This window comes from Mesoplodon mirus (assembly GCF_964341445.2).
Source record: "Mesoplodon mirus genome assembly, chromosome: 8".
Classification (NCBI taxonomy): domain Eukaryota; kingdom Metazoa; phylum Chordata; class Mammalia; order Artiodactyla; family Ziphiidae; genus Mesoplodon; species Mesoplodon mirus.
The window spans coordinates 19,519,540-19,537,588 of record NC_138984.1 but is presented as its reverse complement, the minus strand read 5'-3'; the positions used below and the strand labels follow the sequence as shown (position 1 = coordinate 19,537,588).

General features: G+C 52.4%; 1 protein-coding gene across 3 annotated transcripts; it reads right to left on the bottom strand.

Annotated features, from left to right (window-relative positions):
• Window positions 1-290: 290 nt before the first annotated feature.
• On the bottom strand, window positions 291-18,015 carry ZNF142 (zinc finger protein 142; the record flags this gene model as incomplete). Of its 3 annotated transcripts, none has more annotated exons than XM_082631328.1 (11): window positions 17,851-18,015; window positions 17,433-17,615; window positions 17,204-17,321; window positions 15,571-15,884; window positions 12,162-12,761; window positions 10,918-11,082; window positions 9,175-9,999; window positions 6,424-6,601; window positions 2,768-5,681; window positions 2,028-2,133; window positions 291-760 (listed from the first exon to the last, which is right to left on the bottom strand). In XM_082631328.1, the coding sequence occupies exons 4-11, from the start codon at window positions 15,848-15,850 to the stop codon at window positions 291-293; spliced, it is 5,538 nt and encodes a 1,845-aa protein (XP_082487454.1). In that variant the 5' UTR covers window positions 15,851-15,884; window positions 17,204-17,321; window positions 17,433-17,615; window positions 17,851-18,015. The 3 variants fall into 3 exon arrangements, with proteins under 3 accessions (XP_082487454.1, XP_082487453.1, XP_082487455.1); XM_082631327.1 differs by having other exon boundaries at window positions 17,433-17,584; XM_082631329.1 differs by having other exon boundaries at window positions 17,433-17,576.
• Between the last annotated feature and the right edge of the window lie 34 nt (window positions 18,016-18,049).

Here is an 18,049-nt window from a genome sequence, read left to right as displayed (position 1 = left end):
ATGGGTAAACCACGACCTTATAGCCAGGGACTCTGGTGGAGTGATGGTGAAGAAATTAGGAACTCACAGGTTAAAAACACAATGTGCCTCAACAGAGGTCAATCTGTGGTTCAGGTCTCTCTTTTATATCAACTTCCAAGTACTGCGGCCAGAGACCCGGGAGGGTTCCAGCCTCTCTGACACCCTGAAGCCAAGCCTTTCGTCTGGCCCCGAGCTCCTCAAGCTAGCTCTGGCTCCAGTCTGCACATCGGGGCCCACACCCTCTTCTTGTCGGGAGGTGGGGGAGGCCCTCAGCCCTCAGGTCCAGTGGGGGGAGCAGCAGGAGCAGGGGGGCCGGGATCCTCCAACTGCACGTCATGTAGGTGCACCGTGGGCGTGGTGGGGTCCTTGCCCACGCCTTGGTTTGGGTCAGCCTGGTCAGGGTGGTGCCTGCGCACGTGCTTGACCACCTGAAATTTCTGCTTGGCCTTGTAGCTGCAGAGGCGGCAGAAGAAGGGGTGGCGGTCGGTGTGGGTGAGGGCGTGATGGCGCAGGCCGGCGGCCCAGCGGAAAGCACGGTGGCACACATTGCACACGTAGGGCTTGGCCTCGCCGTGCTTGCGGAGGTGGGTGCGCAGCAGGAAGCGTGTCTTGAAGGCCTTGCCGCACTGCTCACACATGAAGGCCCGTGCTTCCCGGTGCCGCGTCTCCTGGTGCACACGCAGTGCGTCGGCCCTGTTGGTGCGGTACTCACACTCGGGGCACTGGTATGGCTTCAGTCCTGTAGGACAGGGCAAGGACAGGGAACACGTCACCACTGAAGGAGGTGGGGCAAGGATCAGTGGGCCGGAGGAGTCACTGTGATCCTGGGACACGAGGAACACAAGCAGCAACCTAAGGACCATGTCCTTGGAACGGTCCAATCCTGTCTGGCATTGGTGTGTCCTGTTCCCAACACAGCCCCGTGTATACAGTGGGTGCTCGATGGATGCCGGTAACTAACTGGACCCCTAAGTAGCCAACTGACAGCAATAAATACTCAAATATGACAGTGTTTCTACATGGGGAACTCCAACCCCTGTTTGGTCATGGAGTACTCATGGAATTGGGAATCCACTGAAATGGATCCCTTGTTCAACACAAGAAGTAAAAGAAAATGCTTAAGAGGGAAGCGGGAGAGGCAAAAGAAGGGTAGAGGCAGAGGGCCTTGAAATGCCTCTGGTTAACTCCTTTACTTGGGGGGGGGCATATGCAACACTCACAGGCACACCATCACTAACCCTTCTCTGAGAACCTGTGGTTCATGGACTGCACCCAGGAGAAAAAAAAGGACAAGTTAAAACAGGTGAGGGACTTCCCTGGTGGCGCAGTGGTTAAAAATCCCCCTGCCAATGCAGGGGACACGGGTTCCAGCCAGGGTCCGGGAAGATCCCACATGCCGCGGAGCCACTAAGCCCGTGCGCCACAACTACTGAGCCTGTGCTCTGGAGCCCGTAAGCCACAACTTCTGAGCCCGCGCCTAGAGTCCGTGCTCCGCAAGAAGAGAAGCCACCGCAATGAGAAGCCCTCGCACCGCAACGAAGAGTAGCCGCTGCTCGCTCCAACTAGAGAAAGCCTGTGCGCAGCAATAAAGACCCAACGCAGCATAAATAAACAAACGAACAAATAAATAACAGCTGAACCCTCTACTTTCTCGTCCTCACTCATGATAGTTCCATCCTGTCTCTGTAGGGACCAGGCAGACCTGCTCAGTCACTCATGTTTGAGTTGGAGGCTCTCAACCAGAGGTGGGTGACCTTGTGCCCTCATAGCCCGGGAAGCTTTTGCAAGGTACACACGCCCAGACTCTCAGGTTCACCTGTCTCCTGATCCTGATAGGCTTTCAGTGGGTTGGGAAGCTATTCTGGCTTTTCGGTCTACCTACTATCCCTGATGTGAATACTGCTGTGCGCCCCGCATCTGAGTAAGGACATACACCACCTCAGGGAGGCTGGGTGTGCTGGGGCGCAGGGGAACCCCTCGGGCCTGTCAGGACCGTGCGGACTCACCTGTGTGCTTGGTCATGTGGCACTTGAGCTGGTTGACCCACTTGCACGTGTAGCCACAGTCGGGGCACAGGTACTTCCGCTCCTCCCTGTGAGTCCGCATATGGTACTGGAGGGGGAGAGCACAGAGCACACCTGGGAAACGCGTGCCCCTGGCACTCACTGGGTGTGGACAGAGAGCGAGCAGGCAGAGGGACGGCTGGCAGGTAATCCCGTGCCCTGCACCGAGCCTACCCGTTCTCCCCCACTGCCAATCAGGTCTCCGAGGCCAGTCACTCTGGCGCAACCCTAACCCATCCGGCCGACCCCGGGTCTGCCCTGTCTCAACCCTGCCACGTATTAGCTGTGTCTTCGGGCAACCTTACCCCTAATTCTCAGTTTACTAATCTGGAAAATGGGAAACAGTAGAAGTATATCTCATATGTTTGAAAGGATTAAGATTAGTGTCCGACATATAGTGTAAGTACTCAATAAATGTCAGCTGTTATCATCTAGGTTCTCTACAAACTATGACACGCCTTTATCACATGCCAAGCATGTATTACGGAATTGCATCTCTGTAGCAACCCTATGAAGTATTATACCCTCTACACAGATGAGGAAACTGAGGTTTGGAGAAGTGAGGGGACTTGACCAAAGTCACAGAGCTAATTCTCAGAAGCGTCAGGATTAAAGAACCCAGGTAGTTTAACTCCGCAGGCTGCATTCCTCCCATTCCCAGACCCCCCAGCCCCTGACCTTACCTTGAGGCGAGAGGGGTCAGCACAGGCATAGGGACAGAGGTGACAGCGGTAGGGCTTTTCCCCAGTGTGCACGCGGCTGTGCCAGGTGATCTTTTGCCGGTTCTTGGTGCTGTAAGCACAGTCAGTGCACTTGTACAGCCGGGTGCCCCCGTGCCCTTTCACGTGGTGATCGAGCACCAGCTGATGGCGGCACGCAAAGTCACAGAAAGGGCAGCGCAGAGGGGGCTGGCCAGCATCCCCAGCTGAGGATGCCGCTGCTGAGGTCTCCTCATGCTGTTCCAAGTAGTGCTTCACCAGGCCCGCCCGCTCCCGGGCAGCAAAGTCACAGAGCTGGCAGCGGTGGCCGAAATGCTGCTGCCTTCGGTGCTCGTCCAATGCCGGCCGGCTGGGGAAGGCCTCCTGACAGGCCCCACATTCGAGCCGCGGGTGCTGTTTCCGGGTGTGCCCTCGCAGGCTGGCAGGGCTGGGGCATAGCAGCCCACAGCGGGAGCAGTGCAGGGGGCCCTCAGTGCCCTCTGTGGGAGAGCCAGGGACAGGGGGCGCAGGCTCGGGATGCCGGCGCAGAGCATGCTGCTTGAGTGCTGTCTCGGAGCTGAACTGGGCCTCACACTGGCGGCAGGCAAAGGCGGGGGTGCCCTGGTGGCAACTGTTAACGTGGCGAGTGATGTCATGGCGAAGGTAGCCACTATAGTCACAGAGTGGACAGAAGTGGGTGGGTGTTTTGTCGTGTACCCTCAACCGGTGCAAGCGCAGTTTTGAGTTGGTACCAAATGTCTGGGGACAGGAGCTGCAGGGGATGCGGCCAACACCTGTGTGTCGGGACTGGTGAGCCTCTAACCGGTACCGTCTGGTGGTGGAAAAGTCACAGAAAGGGCACTGATGTGGCTTCACCCCCTCATGCTTCAGCCGCCGGTGCTGCTGTAGGCACCGGCTCTGCTTACAGGTGAAGCCGCAGTCCCCACACTGAAGAGGGGGCCGGGGACCATGGGCTGCGGCGGGGTGCCTCCGCTTCTGGTGGAGCCTCAGGGCGGCAGCAGCCGGAGCGGTGAACGGGCAGAGGCCACAGCGCAGCTCTCCAGACTGCTCAAGGGGGCAGCCCCGGGTCTGGTGAGTCCTCAGGGCCCGTTCCTGCTGGCAGCTGAAGGGACACGTGGGGCAGGAGAAGCGAGCCCCCTTCTGCTTTGGAATCAGAGCTGCATCCCCATCACCAGGGCTGCGCTCTGCACTCCCACTGCTCAGGGGAGCAGAATCCCTGCTGCTCTGCAGGGACGCAACAGGCTGGGTCTGGGAGGCGCCTCGCTTTCCTCCCCCGCCACGTCCGCCCCGGCAGCCTTCAGCCACGTGAGAGGTGATGGAGGAAAGCCGAGAGCAAAGGAACATGCATGAGTTGCAGTGAAACTTGCCCTGCTCAAAGTGGAACTTCTCAGGGGCCTCTGTGGGCGAGGAGTCTCCTGCAGGAGGGACTGTGGAGCCAGAGAGTGTGGCAACAGGCTCCTCTATGTTCTCTGGCTCCCCAGGAAGCTTGGAAGGAGCATCTTTTGGGAGCATGATCTCTACTTCTAATGGTGCGGGTGGGGGCTTCCCACCTGCTGCATCCTCTGAGGCTGGTGTGCCCGGGGGCTGAGGATGCAGAGGGATGGGGGAATCTGGTCTGGGCAGGCCCCTGTTCTTTCTGAGGAGAACAGGGCACTTCTTCAGCAGATGGGTGCTGAGGCCACGCTGTTGCTTGAAGCTGGCTCCACACTCAGGGCAGAGGAGGGGCTCTCGGTGGCCCTGGCACCCAGTCCTGGAGTGCAGACTCAGGGCCTTCTCCCGGCGGGTGACGAAAGGGCAGTGGGGACAGCGGAAAGCCCGCCCCTCTCCCTGTATCACTACCATCTGAACCCGCCCCTCCAGCACCAGCGCCTCCGCCTGTTCTTTGTCCTGCCTCCTTAGGGCCTTGAGTAGTGATTCTGATTCAGGGATCTGGGGCACGGGTACTGTCTCAGTGGGTGGATTTGCCTTGAAGGTTCCCACCCAGCTGTTAGGGGGCTCCTCTGAGGAAGGGGGATTTATAGGGGGCGCAGAGACTGGCTTTCCCAGAATGGACTCTTCAGCACCCAAGCCGGAAGTTCCAGCACCTTCAAAGGTAGACAGCTCTGTCAAAGTTCCCTCTGGCCCTTCCAGTCTCAGAGGCCCTGAGGGATCCAGGGGCCTGAACTCCACAGGAGCTGTTTCGGTGATCTCCTCAAGGGGCGGGTTGGCCACAGGCTCCAGCTCCACTCCCAGGGCCTCTAGGTGTAGCGTGCAGCCTCCCTCATCTACCTCCGCCGGACTGGGGCTGCCAACCAGGTCATGCCCCTGGGGAACCTCACCGCCGTCCTGTTTCCCAGCACTGTCCTCCTCACTGGTCTCTGGCGGGGCCTGATCCAAGCCGGGGTCCACCACCGTCCCTGGGTCACGGTCTGGCCCCTCAGGCTGGGCAGACAGCTGACTTGAGGGCTCTGAGTCTGGTGGGGGTGTTGGGCACTCTCCGGCTCCCTCTGGCTCCTGGCTGGCACGGCGAAGCTGCCAGACCTGGTCCCCGGGCACGTAGCCGTGGGCTTTGCGCTTGTGGAAGAAGAGGGCGGTGTTGCTGAAGGTGCGATAGTCGCAGAGGGCACAGTGGAACTCTCGGAGGCGGGTGTGCTTGCAGTTCTCATGGCTCAGCAGGGCCTGCTTGTGGCGGCTCTGGTAGCTGCAGTAGCGGCAGGGGTAGAGTGGGGCGGCCGTGCCGGGGTGGTGCTGGGAAGCCATGTGCTTCTGCAGCTCGTACTTCCGCTTGCAGGCGAAGGCGCACACCTCGCACATCAGGGACTTGCCCTGGTGCCGCAGCTTGTGGCTGCTCAGCTGATCAGCCCGGTGGCAGCGGTAGGAGCACTGGTTGCACTGGTATCTGGTGACGAGGGAAAAATCACAATCATAAATGAATCACAGCAACGACCAGTAACTGTGTAAATACCTACTACGGGCCAAGCTCTACACTCAGCGTTGTACGTGCATCATCTAATTTAATCGTCTTAGTGAGGAGACTAAGGCACAGAAGTTAGTAACTTGCCTCGAGCTACAAAGGAAGGGAAGGGCAGACGCTCTAGCTTCAGGGCTCGTGTTCTACCCCCTGCTCTACACTGCTCCCTAAAGGGAAGCTATCATGCATCAGTCAACCTCTGTGGACTTCTGAGGAGCTGACATGGCTACAGCCCCACGGGGCAGGTTTCTGTGCCTAGTTCCCACTCTCCCACGGAGACGTGAAAGCCACGGAGAAACCCCCTAGCCAGCTGTGCCCACAGGTCACAGGGGAACTTGCCTGGGTTTGGACGTGGCCGGGATTGGAGCCACAAGCGTAGCCCATCTACTTCACCAGGACTGGACTCAGAACTCAAATGACACCTTGGTCTCTGGGCCTCTCCTCTGGGCCTACACCCCCTCCCCTGAGCCCAGAGATCTCACACAGTGCAGACCAGGCCACAGGCAGAGGTCAGCTAGAGGCAGCGGAGCCGAGATGACAGGAGCAGAGGGCCGTGCGGAGGAGTCTCTCTGGGGCCAGAAGAGAGATGGGGCCGGAAGCTGACTGTGAGAGGTGGCTAGCTTAGCTCCAGGTCACTGGGTTAGGGAGGGAGGCAGGCGTGTGCTCCTACCTGAGGTCACCCGCGTGTTTCCGCATGTGCACACTGAGGTAGTGCTTCCACTTGGTGACGTAGCCGCATTCGGTGCACATGTAATCCTTGGTGTTGGAGTGGGTCAGCATGTGCTTGGACAGGTAGCTCACGTCTCGGCACGTGAAGTCACACAGCTCACACTTGTGCGGCTTCTCGCCTGTGGGGATGGGGGTGAGCGGGGAGAGAACACAAGTCAGACACGGACCGAGGGAGCGACAGACCGTCCTCCCCAGCAGGCTCGCCCTGATGCCCAGCAGGAGTGGAACCTGTGGTGATAGTCGCAAAAGTCAATGCTGCCTCACAGCCCTCTGGGACGACCACTCTTCCACCCTGACGCCACGGAAGGTAGGGGGAAAGCGAAGACCCAGCTTTTCAAAAGTAGCTTCAAAGTCCATTCTGGATTTGTTATACAGCTTATTGGCACTAATGGCCAACTGCTCCACTTAGCCCAACTCGTTCCAGTTTTGTGGAAGAGGAGGAGAAAAAATTAGGCAATACAACATAGTGGTTAACAACTCTGACTCCGGAGTCCAACACAGTAGTAAAGATATTAATAGCAGACATTTATACTGTGCTCACTACGTGTCAGGCACCTTTCTGAGCACTTTATGAAAACGCCTCCTCTTACTGAATCCTCACAACAAGCCCTTTATTACCCCATTTTACAGAGGAAGAAGCTGAGGCACAGAGAAACCACAGAGCTATTAGGCAGTGGTTCAAATCCCAGTTTACTACTGTGTGTCCTTGGGCAGGTCATTTAACCCCTCTAAGTCTCAGTTTCCTGGTCTCCAAAAAGGGGGCAACAGAAATACTGACCTCACATGGCTGATATGAAGATTAAAGGGCCCAATGATGAGCTGTCCCTGTACGTTGGTCGAGACCTAGCGCTAAGAGGTGAGGCTGGGGCCATGTTCCTCCAGGACCATTCCCTGTTATCCCTGCCCACCCACTCAGCCCCTCTCCTTATGGTGAAAGGCAAGCAACGTGGTGTTCTGGCTCTGCTTCTGATACCAGCTGTGTGATCCTGAAACAGGCCATTTAAATGTTCAGCATTTCTCATCTTTACCTGCCTTTCTTATAAGACCGTTATTACGGATTAAATAATATATATGAAAAAACTATAAAGCACTACACAAGCATACCTCAGAGAGATGGTGGGTTCAGTTCCAGACAACCACAATAAAGCAAATATCGCAAGAAAGCGAGTCCCACAAATTTTTTTGGTTTCCCAATACACGTGAAAGTTATGTTCACGCCACTGTAAAGCAATTATACTCCAATAAAGATGTAAAAAAAAGTTATGTTCACACATTGCACGGTAGTCTATTAAGTGTGCAATAACATTCTAACAAAACAGTGTACATACCTTAATTAAAAAAATACTTTATTGCTAAGAACTGCTAACTATCACCTGACAATGCAGGGTTGCCACAAACCTTCGATTTAGAGAAAAACACAGTGTCTGCTAAGAACAATAAAGTGCAATAAAAGAAAGTATGCCTGTACAGATGTGAGGTTTTAAGAAGCCTCAGAAAAATGAGATTTTGTGACTAAAGCCTATATAGAAATGAAGTGTTTAATGGAAACAACAATGGCTTTGCCACAAGCTGCCTAAAAACTGTCCTCCCAAACTGAAGAATCTTTGATGAGATTTTTTTTTTTTTTTTTTTTTTTTTTTTTTTTTTTTTTTTTGCGGTACGCGGGTCTCTCACCGCTGTGGCCTCTCTCGTTGCGGAGCACAGGCTCCGGACGCGCAGGCCCAGCGGCCATGGCTCACGGGCCCAGCCGCTCCGTGGCATATGGGATCCTCCCAGACCGGGGCACGAACCCGTGTCCCCTGCATCGGCAGGCGGACTCTCAACCACTGCGCCACCAGGGAAGCCCTGATGAGGTTTTTTAATGTCTTGCCAAGCCACCACTGCTTACACAGAGATCACAAATGGGAAGATGCTATAGCCACAAGCTGCCTAAAAACTGTCCTCCCAAACTGAAGAATCTTGGATGAGGTTTTTTAATGTCTTGCCAAGCCACCACTGCTTACACAGAGATCACAAATGGGAAGACGCTATAGCAGGAAGCCTGGTTTGGTTTTTACTCAAAGCACCAGAAATGCTGGTAACCAATTAAGAGCCTGAGTTGAAAAACCTGCAACTTTCAGGTCACCAGACGTGATCATGTTTCAGTGTCACGGCTTTCAAGGCTATAATATATATGGATGGCTCAGTTCCCTCACCCGCTATCTCTCACAGCACATCACAAAACTTGAACTGCAAAGGAAGGCATCTGTCCTAGTCTGGGTTTCTTTGCTTTAACAGGCTGGGTGCTGACCCACCCATGCCTGATTAGGGGTGGGCAGAACCCGACAGGGCTCTAAAGGTGAGGCACGGGACTTCCCTGGTGGTCCAGTTAAGACTCTGCGCTCCCTGCAGGGGGCCTGGACTCGATCCCTGGTCAGGGAACTAGATCCCGCATCCCGCAACTAAAAGATCCCGTATGCCTCAACTAAAAAGATCCCACATGCCGCAAATCCTAGCCTGACCACTTTACTAGCTGAGTGACACTCTAGGCTTATTTGTAAACTGCAAATACTAGATTTATCTCTAGGAACACTAGGTCTGATGAGTCCTACGCAATGTACGCAAAGCCCTCCGGGTGTCTGGCACACAGTAAACGCTCCCGTTTGCCATCATCACCACTATTACATGGTTGGAAGGGTGGAAGCCGTCTCACCGGTATGCAGCAGCATGTGGCGGATAAGCACCCTCTTGTGGGCAGTGGCAAAGCTGCACTCAGGGCACTGATGGATCTTCTCGTGAGCATGCATCTTGCCCACATGGTCCTGGTAGGCCACCGGGTTGAAGGTGGCAAAGGGGCAGAAGGTGCAGCGCAGCTCTTCACTGCCAGGGTGGCCCTGCTTCTTGTGTTTACGGAACAGGTGCTTGTTGGAGCAGGCGAAGTCACAGTGGGGGCAGTGGAAGGCATAGTGGCTTTTGTGGTGGGCCTCCATGGCTTCTGCTGTGGCGAAGAGCATGGGACACGAGTGATGGCGGCACTCCACGGCCCGCACCCCGTGGGTCTCCTTCAGATGCTTTACGAAGGCCTTGCGGTCGGGTGCCGTGTAGCTACAGCCCTCCTGAAAGCAGCGAAGGGGCAGCGGCTCGGCCGCAGCTGCTGCCGTGTGGCTCTTGAGGTGCTCCTTAAGGGCCTGGCTGAGGCGGAACTCCTCCCGGCAGACAGGACAGGCATAGGTATCTGAGTAGAAGTTGGAAATATCCTCATGCATGCTGGCCATGTGGCGGTTGAGGGCATTCCTCTCCACTGCACTGTAGTGGCACAGTGGGCAGCGGTGGGCCTTTTGGCCCAGCTCCCGCAGCAGGTGGGTCTTGAGCTTGCTCTTACTGGTGAAGAACTTTTGGCAGTTGGGGCACTGGAGACTGGGGTCTGGGAAGTGGAGATGTAGGTGCTCCACCAGATGGGTCCGCTTCTTGAAGCAGCGCTTGCATTCTGGACACATGTGCGTCTTGAAGAGGGACTCGGGGCCAGAAGCCACAGCTCCTGGGAGAGGGAAAGGCAGGGAGGGGTTAAGAGTGAAATTCTTCGATAGTTCAGGGGCTGGCCAGTTAATGGGAGAACCACAATTTGCCCAGACAAAATACGCATGCATGCATGGCCTTGTTCCTTTCTTTCTAGGAAACCAAACAATAGCATCTCAAACTTTGTAGCCTCAAAGAAGAGAGAATTCATTCAAGTATTTAGAGAAACAAAATCACAAGGACTTCTCAGACCTTGCTGTGACCTTTAAGAAGTGCTTCACCCAGCCACCCACTATTCTTGAGCTTTTATCTAGAAAGGCTCAAAAGAAGAATCTTGATGGAGCATTCTTGTTCTTCCTGTCCTTGACCCGGAGGGCAGGCGGAAGGATCAGTAGGGTTGCTTGGAAGGAAAAGAACCCCACAGGGAGTGAGCAGAGGGGAGATAAGGTAAAGTACTCCTACTTCTGAACACTGGGGTCATAGAGGGCTGATAATAAATATAATCAGATCCTTCCTGGTCACCTGACAGTAAATATGCTCCCTGTGGGATGGGTTTCAAATGCTGTTCTCCTCAGATGGAAAACTGGGAAGCAAGGATTCAGAAAAACAACCTTAGGGGGCTCAATGTCAGACAAGACAGGCTGCCAGTCAAAAACCCCTGGCATCTTCATACTATGAATATCACCCTCTCCCTCCTCACAAAAGATCTTTCTGCCTGGGGAAAACCAGCCCCAAGGGCGAACTCTATTTACTCTTACCCTGTGTCACCAGGGTCTATGCCCATGTATCACTTTCCCACTAGACATGTCAAAGTGGAATGTTAGGGACGGAAGGATCTGAACCAAAACTCAGAAAACCAAACCCCAGAGCCTCAATACCACGCCCCCCACAGTCCGTTCCTCCCCACCACCAAGAGGTTCAAGCCCCCTCACATCATTACCCTCCAACTGCTGAGTCCCCTGGCCTTTCTCCAGGGCTTTCTGGGAGTTCTGGCTGCCACTGTCCTCTTCTTCCTCTATGTCCTCCTCTTCAGCTGACTCCTGCCCAGGCAAGGGTGCTCCTACTTCCTCTGAAGGCTCCCCCTCTCCTGGGGACACTCTGAGAGCTGAAGATGCAAAGAACTTGATGACTAGAGGAGCCAATGCAGGGCTGAGTGCCTGTACTTCTCACCTCCCACCATTTAGCATAAGGGAATCCGGGGGTTCTAAGTATATTAATTTATTCCCGCACAAGACAGGGATGGGAAGACCAGGAGCTAAGCTGTCAGTGATGCTCCCGTCTGAAGTAAATCAAACCTCAGATAACACCAACCTCAGACGCCCTGAAGGCAAGATCTTTGAGGTCACTGCAGCGGGGGGAGGGGGCAGAGAGGTAGAGAATGGGCGGACTAGACTGTACTTCCCTGGCTCAGGTCCCCAGGGTTAACGGCTGGCGGCTCAGTGTGGGCGAACATCCCTGACCTCTCAACTTCTACTGAGAAACCCAACTCAGCAATTCAGGATCGCATCCTGTGCTCTCAAATCCATTTTCTCTCCCTCAGTTAGAGGCGGCTGCCTCAGTAAGGCAAAGATGGATGACTTTTTCCCAGGAAAGAGGAATCTTCTCTTTGTACCAGAGCACAAATCAGACTTAGCGAGCCAAACTCTCTCATCGGAACCCTGGCCCCTCCTGGCCTGGTTTCTCTATTTCCTCCTGCTCCTCTGCTAACCCCACACTCTTTTTGAGACCAAGAGGAATAAGAATCACTGAAGCACCACCTCCCTTGAAGGTGTCTTTTTAAAATGACCCCAGCTTCTCCTGCCCAATCCCACTTGCTCTAACAGGGAGTCTACAGGCATTCTACCAATGGCTACAGCCACTGATGGGCAGTTTAGCTTCTGCCCTCAGAAAGTTCTGAAATGGATCAGAAGAGACATTGGTTAAGTAACTTCAAGGCCACAGTGTAGCTTAAGCCAAACTTCATTCATTGTCATGGACAAAGACTTCCTCTTTGTCCCATATTTTCTGCCTGGTCCGGGGTGTCTAGATGCCTTCCCACGTCAGCCAATAATCCCGTCCTCCTGAGCCACTACCCCGGATGCTCTTCAATTCAGGCTTACGTTCATGGCATTAGTAACAACTGCCCCTGCTACAGACCAACTGCAGCTGCAATCCAGGCAGGATACTGGGTCCTTGGCCTCATACCTGGCAGCAGCTCCTGGGATGGAAGACCCTGAACAGCAGACAGTTCTCCCTGTGCCCCGGCCCCGTGACTCCGCTGATGCTGCCGGAAGAGTTTGATGTTGGAGCCCACGAAGCTGCAGTGGCTGCAGTGGAAAGGGTAATGGGCCTGCCGGTGCAGCTCCATGCCCTGCTGGCCCCCGAAGAGCAGGGGGCAGCCCCGGAAAGAACAGGGCACAGGAAGCGCTCTGTGGGTCTGCCTCAGGTGGTGCTGTAGACCCTTGCGATCTTGAGCAGAGAACACACAGCCAGACTCTGGGCAGGAGAAGGCATCAGGAGTGCCCCGGTGAATCTTGAAGTGGCTCTTCAGGGCCTGGGGTTGGGCAAACTCCTGTCTACACACAGGGCACGGCAGGGGGCTATCTGGTGGGCTCTGGCCCTGCAGAGGGCCAGGGAGAGTGAGGTTGCTGGGGGACAGCTCTACAGAGCAGGGGGGGCTAGTGAGGCCCTGCACAGGCTGTGTAACGGTCTCAGTGCACTGGTGCAGGGCCAGCAGAGTGGGCTCTGCGAAGCTCTGCTCACAGCGCTCACAGAAGTACACCTCCACCACCTTTACCAGGACACCTGCAGGCAGAGGACCGACAGAGAAAGGCACAGAATCAGACGGACCAAGACTCAGAGGAGTTAGTTACCAGTAGAAAATGTAGGTGAATCTTTTAACATTCATGGAATGGAGGTGGACTTAAGTCTGATTCTACACCTCAAGTCTGATTTTCAAAGCCCCCTAAGGTCAAAGATGGTCTATCTTGCACGTGTGCTTGGATTCCCAGTATCTTGCACAAAACTTGGCACAAAGTAGGTACTTCATAAATATTTGTGAAGTGAATGTAACAAGTATTAACCAAATCCAGAAAGCATTAAGAAAAGGTGATATGTTTTGCCCAAATAAAAAATTAGAAACTTCCAAAAGAAGAAAATGACAATCTGAGGAAAATATCTGCAATATACATGACAAAGCGTTCCTTTTATATTCTGTGAAGAGATTTTCAAAGGCATAGTAATTCATAAAACGGAGAACATCCTTTCTGAGATGAGCCAGATCACATTCATAATAATTGCTGCCATTTCTTTTTTTTTTTGGATAATTTTTATTTTTATTTTTTTAATCAATTAACTAATTTATTTATTTATTTTTGCCTGCATTGGGTCTTCGTTGCTGCGCTCGGGCTTTCTCTAGTTGCAGTGAGCGGGGTCCACTCTTTGTTGCAGTGTGTGGGCTTCTCATTGTGGTGGCTTCTCTTGTTGCGGAGCACAGGCTCCAGGCGCGTGGGCCTCAGTAGTTGTGGCTTGCGGGCTCTACAGCACAGGCTCAGGAATTGTGCCGCATGGGTCTAGTTGCTCCGCTTGCTGCCATTTCTTAAGCAACTGGCAGGACCTTGACAAAGAAAGACTTAGGAAACACTTTTGCTTGGTCCTCCAACTGCCCTATGAGAAGAGGGACCTGGGATGCTGCAAGGTTAAGGCCACCATGCCTGTTAATGGTGGAGCCCAGGTTTGTCCTACATTTATTCTGGTGGTTCTTTTTCTCTTTATTATTTTTTTGTTTAAATAAAAATTCAGTGCAACAACAGAACTATATAAAGAATAACCACCTCCCACCCTCACACACATAATTTGGTCTATATCCTTTCAGACCTTTTGGGGTCATTTTTTGGCAGTTTGCTTTTTTTTTAAGTTTATTTACTTATTTATTTTTGGCTTTGGGTCTTTGTTGCTGCGTGTGGGCTTTCTCTAGTTGCGGCGAGCAGGGGCTACTCATTGTTGCGGTGTGCGGGCTTCTTATTGCAGTGGCTTCTCTTGTTGCAGAGCATGGGTTCTAGGCGCACAGGCTTCAGTAGTTGTGGCTCTCGGGCTCTAGAGCGCAGGCTCAGTAGTTGTGGCACACGGGCTTAGCTGCTCTGCAGCACATGGGATCTTCCCAGACCAGGGCTCGAACCTGTGTCCCCTGCAATGGCAGGCGGATTCTTAACCACTGTGCCACCAGGGAAGCCCCGGCAATTTGCTTTTTAAAAAATTATTTTCACTTGCTATATATCAAGGATATTTTTATCTGTGAGTAGGACATTTAGATCTACCTAATTTTTTTTGTCCAGTTCATGGTACTTCAGAGCACGGGTAAATCAAAATGAAATTTTGCCCTTACTGATAGATTTCTGGGTTGTTTCCAGCCATTACAAATAAAGCTGCCCTACACATCCTTATTCCTGCATCCCTGTGCACGTGTGTGACTCTTTCTATAGGACAGGTCCCTAGAAGTGGAACCACTAGGTCAGAGTACATGTCTTTTAAAATTTGTTTCGTGGATAAATTGACTTTCAAAACCTTATGCTAATTTATACTCCATAAACTATAAGATAGTGTCTGTTTCCCCATAGCCTCACCAACACTAGTTTTATAAAAAATGCTTAATTTCTGCCAAAGTTGAGAAACAATAATGGCATCTTAGAGTTAAACTGGAATTTGTGTGCTAGTGAGATTAAATATACTTAGGGTTATTAACTATTTTCATTTCTTCTTTAGTAAATTGCATGTAGATTTCTTTTCTCCCTTTCTAAAAGAAATACTGTTTCTTTTTCTTATTGTGGAGCTCTTTGAATTTTAAAGATATTAACTCTTCCTTACATATTGCAAATGTTTTATATATTGCAAATGTTTTTCCAGGTTCCTTTTTAATTTATTTATTATTTCTTTCACCACATCAAGGTTTAGAAATATTATACAATCGAACTAGCTAATCTTTCCCAGTATTCTTTGGACACTACCAAGGAAAAATGGTACAACTGTAGCTGGAAGACGACAGTTACAAAATAGGGAAGTTACCTAAAAATAAGAAGTTGAGATGTGGGAAGATTAAAGGGGAGACTCTTTCTTCTAACGTAAATATAAATTATTCAACTCCCACTCTTAACGGCATGCCTTGGGTGAGTTAAGTATGTTATCCGCAAGAAACTAGAGCAGGGAAATACCGCTAGGAAGCCCTGCCAAGCCCTGGGTGGTGGAGAGAGGCTGGGCCTTTTGCCTAATCCCTGGCTGCAGTTCCTGGGTAGGAGGGTCAACATGGAGAAAAGAATCCTTGGGGACTAAAGGAGTAAGGATTGGGCAGAGGTGTCAGAAAGGTCTTCCCTTCTGGATTACTGCCTAGCAGACGTGAAGCCCTCGCAGGGATAGACTGCCAAGAGCTTGGTACAAGTTGTGCACCACCTCGCCAGACTTCAATCAACATTCACCAACTGCAAATCAAATTACATCTCTAAGTATAAAACTAGGATGCTACCTTGTGTCTTCATCATATTTATATACAACGATCAAAAACAGCACAGACAAAAACTCAGGGTTGCTTGTCTCACTGGCCTGCTAGCAACTGTGTTGGTACCTGGGGTCTCTCCAGGAGCACCTGGGGACAGGTTTCCAGCTACCGCTTCCACAATGATCTCCATGTTCTCTGTGTCCTCTTCAGTTGCTGTGGTTTCTACCAGCAGGCAGCCTGGGTCAGCAGGCAAAGGTGGAGGGTTCCCAGAAGGACAGGGGCTCTGGGCAGGCTCTAGGAGTCCACGGTTAGAGAGAGGTCGGGGGATCAGCAATAGCTCAGGGCACAGTCCATCCATCTCCCCAGTGCTGTTGGTTGGCTGTGAGTCCAACACAGGGTCTGTCATCACCACCAACTTGTGTGCTATGTCCTCTTACGTGCTGATAAACCAACCAGAAGAAAGACCAAACAACATATAATTAGATCTCTCACTTTCTTCCCACTTAGTGTGGGTGCACAGCCCAGTGCCTGCCCAATTAGGCATTTCCTTGCATGGCAGCATGCCATACGTAGTTAACCTCGAAGTTTTCTTTTTATGACAATATTTAGAACAAAAAGCATAAACACGATAATAGGGATCAAAATAGGAAAGAGACAAGAAGTTGTAGCCAATACCTTAACTACTGTTTCTTGGAGCTAAGTGATGTTGGTCAAATTACTAGGCAATCTGGGTCTCCGTTCTCTTACCTGCAATAAAATTGGGTGGGACCAAGGGATCTCAGAGGTCCCCTCCCCTCTTAGCATTTTATGATCTCACTATTCCTTAGCTCAAAGCCTTTCCTTCATCATCTGGCCCCTGCTGACCTCTCCAGATTCATCTTCCACCTCTCTCTGCAAAAGATCTCTGAACTGATGATTCAACTTGTCATTGATTTGCCATTCCCCAGACTCACCACATTCTCTTCTGCTTCCATATCCTTACACATCCCTCTCTCGGCTTGATGGGCCTTCTCCCCTTTGCCATCTCTCTTGTCTGGCTAACCAACTCCCAACTATCCTTTAAGAATCTGCACAAATGTCACTTACACTAGGATGGCTTCCGGACACCTTTCATCTAAGTTTCTCTCTCTGAGGTCCTAATGACACACTGTACATAGCTCTGTCAGAAACTGTGTCACACTGCACTGTCATTTACCTATATCAGTCTCCCTCCCTAGACTTGGAGCTTTTTGAGTGGAGTTTATTGATGTTTCACTTCACTGAACCCCAACGGTCTATGCAAGTCAGACAAATAAGGGAATTCTAGTGAAGAACTCCAGACACAGAAATGCATCAAAGCAAAGTTAGGCTTCTACTAAGACATCAAATCAGTGATGCCTTACAAGTTAACACACCTGGAGAAATTTCTAACAAATTGACTATGGCCTCACATTGAACACTGGAACACAACTGAGAGATGAATATCAAGTAAACTGCATAGCTTGTTATACACGGCTAAAATTAGTCTATGCTAAATAACTAGGAATTAATAAGAATGACCGTAATCATTTCATGAAATTGAGTCATGGAGGTCGAGTAATGGCCTAGGGCTAGGAAATCAGGTTGCAGGTGAGAATTCTGCAACTCAAAGCCTCAGATCACGGAAATTCGGAAGGTGGCAGGGCAGGGCACTTCCGCCCTCAGAGGATTCTGTGGAAACCACAGCCTCCACTTAACATCGCTGCTCTCGGGAGTCTTCCAACTCGGGCAGTATACTTGCCTTAGGGGGGAGCCAAGGAGGACGCGGTGTCATCTAGATTGAGCCGCTGGAAGGCGGAGTGAGGTGGGACATAGCTGGGCACTAGGGAAGAAATGAACTTATCTTCGGGGCACGGGTACTGAGAAAGAGAAAAGACAAATTAAGGCAGAGAGAAGGCCTGGGAAAAGGATGAGATCCAGCCTGGGGACCAAGGCACCCGGTTTCCACTTTCCTGTGGGCTCTGACTCACCGCGTGGCCTCGGACAGATACAGTCCTCTCGCTTCTCGGGGCCTCAGCTTTTCTATCTGTAAAGTGGAGGCGATGACAGCGTCCACATCGTTGGGCCGGAGCGGGAATCACAAGTGCCAGCAAATGGGAAAGCCGTTTTGTAACCTGCAAGGCTTAGGATGGAGCATCGTCATGCTTATGGTCCTAAGGAGAGGCAGCGGGTAACCGGGCGCGGTCTAGGGCAGTGACGCGACCAAGGCACCGGGGCGGCTGATGTGATGCGCCGGGGCCTCGCTCGTCGCCGTGCTCCCTCCAGCACTTCTCCCGAGCGTTCCCACCGCCCAGGCCCACCCCTCACCCTGGGGCTCGAGAAACTTTTGCCTCCGGCCTGCTCCACCCGCACTCCCTACTAATTCCCGCCCCGCTGCCGCTCGCTTACCTCCCGGCCCTGCACGGGCAGGAGCCTCATCTCTATGGTCGACCAGCGGCTGGAGCCGCCTCCCGTGACTCCTTTTGTGCGACCGCCTCCGGCCCAGCCGCCTCTAGGACTTCGGGCATTTGGAGGCCGCTCTCTCTTCCTCTGTGAGGCTGGCGGAGTACTCTATGGTTCTGTCTATCGTTCCCCACCCCCAAACCCC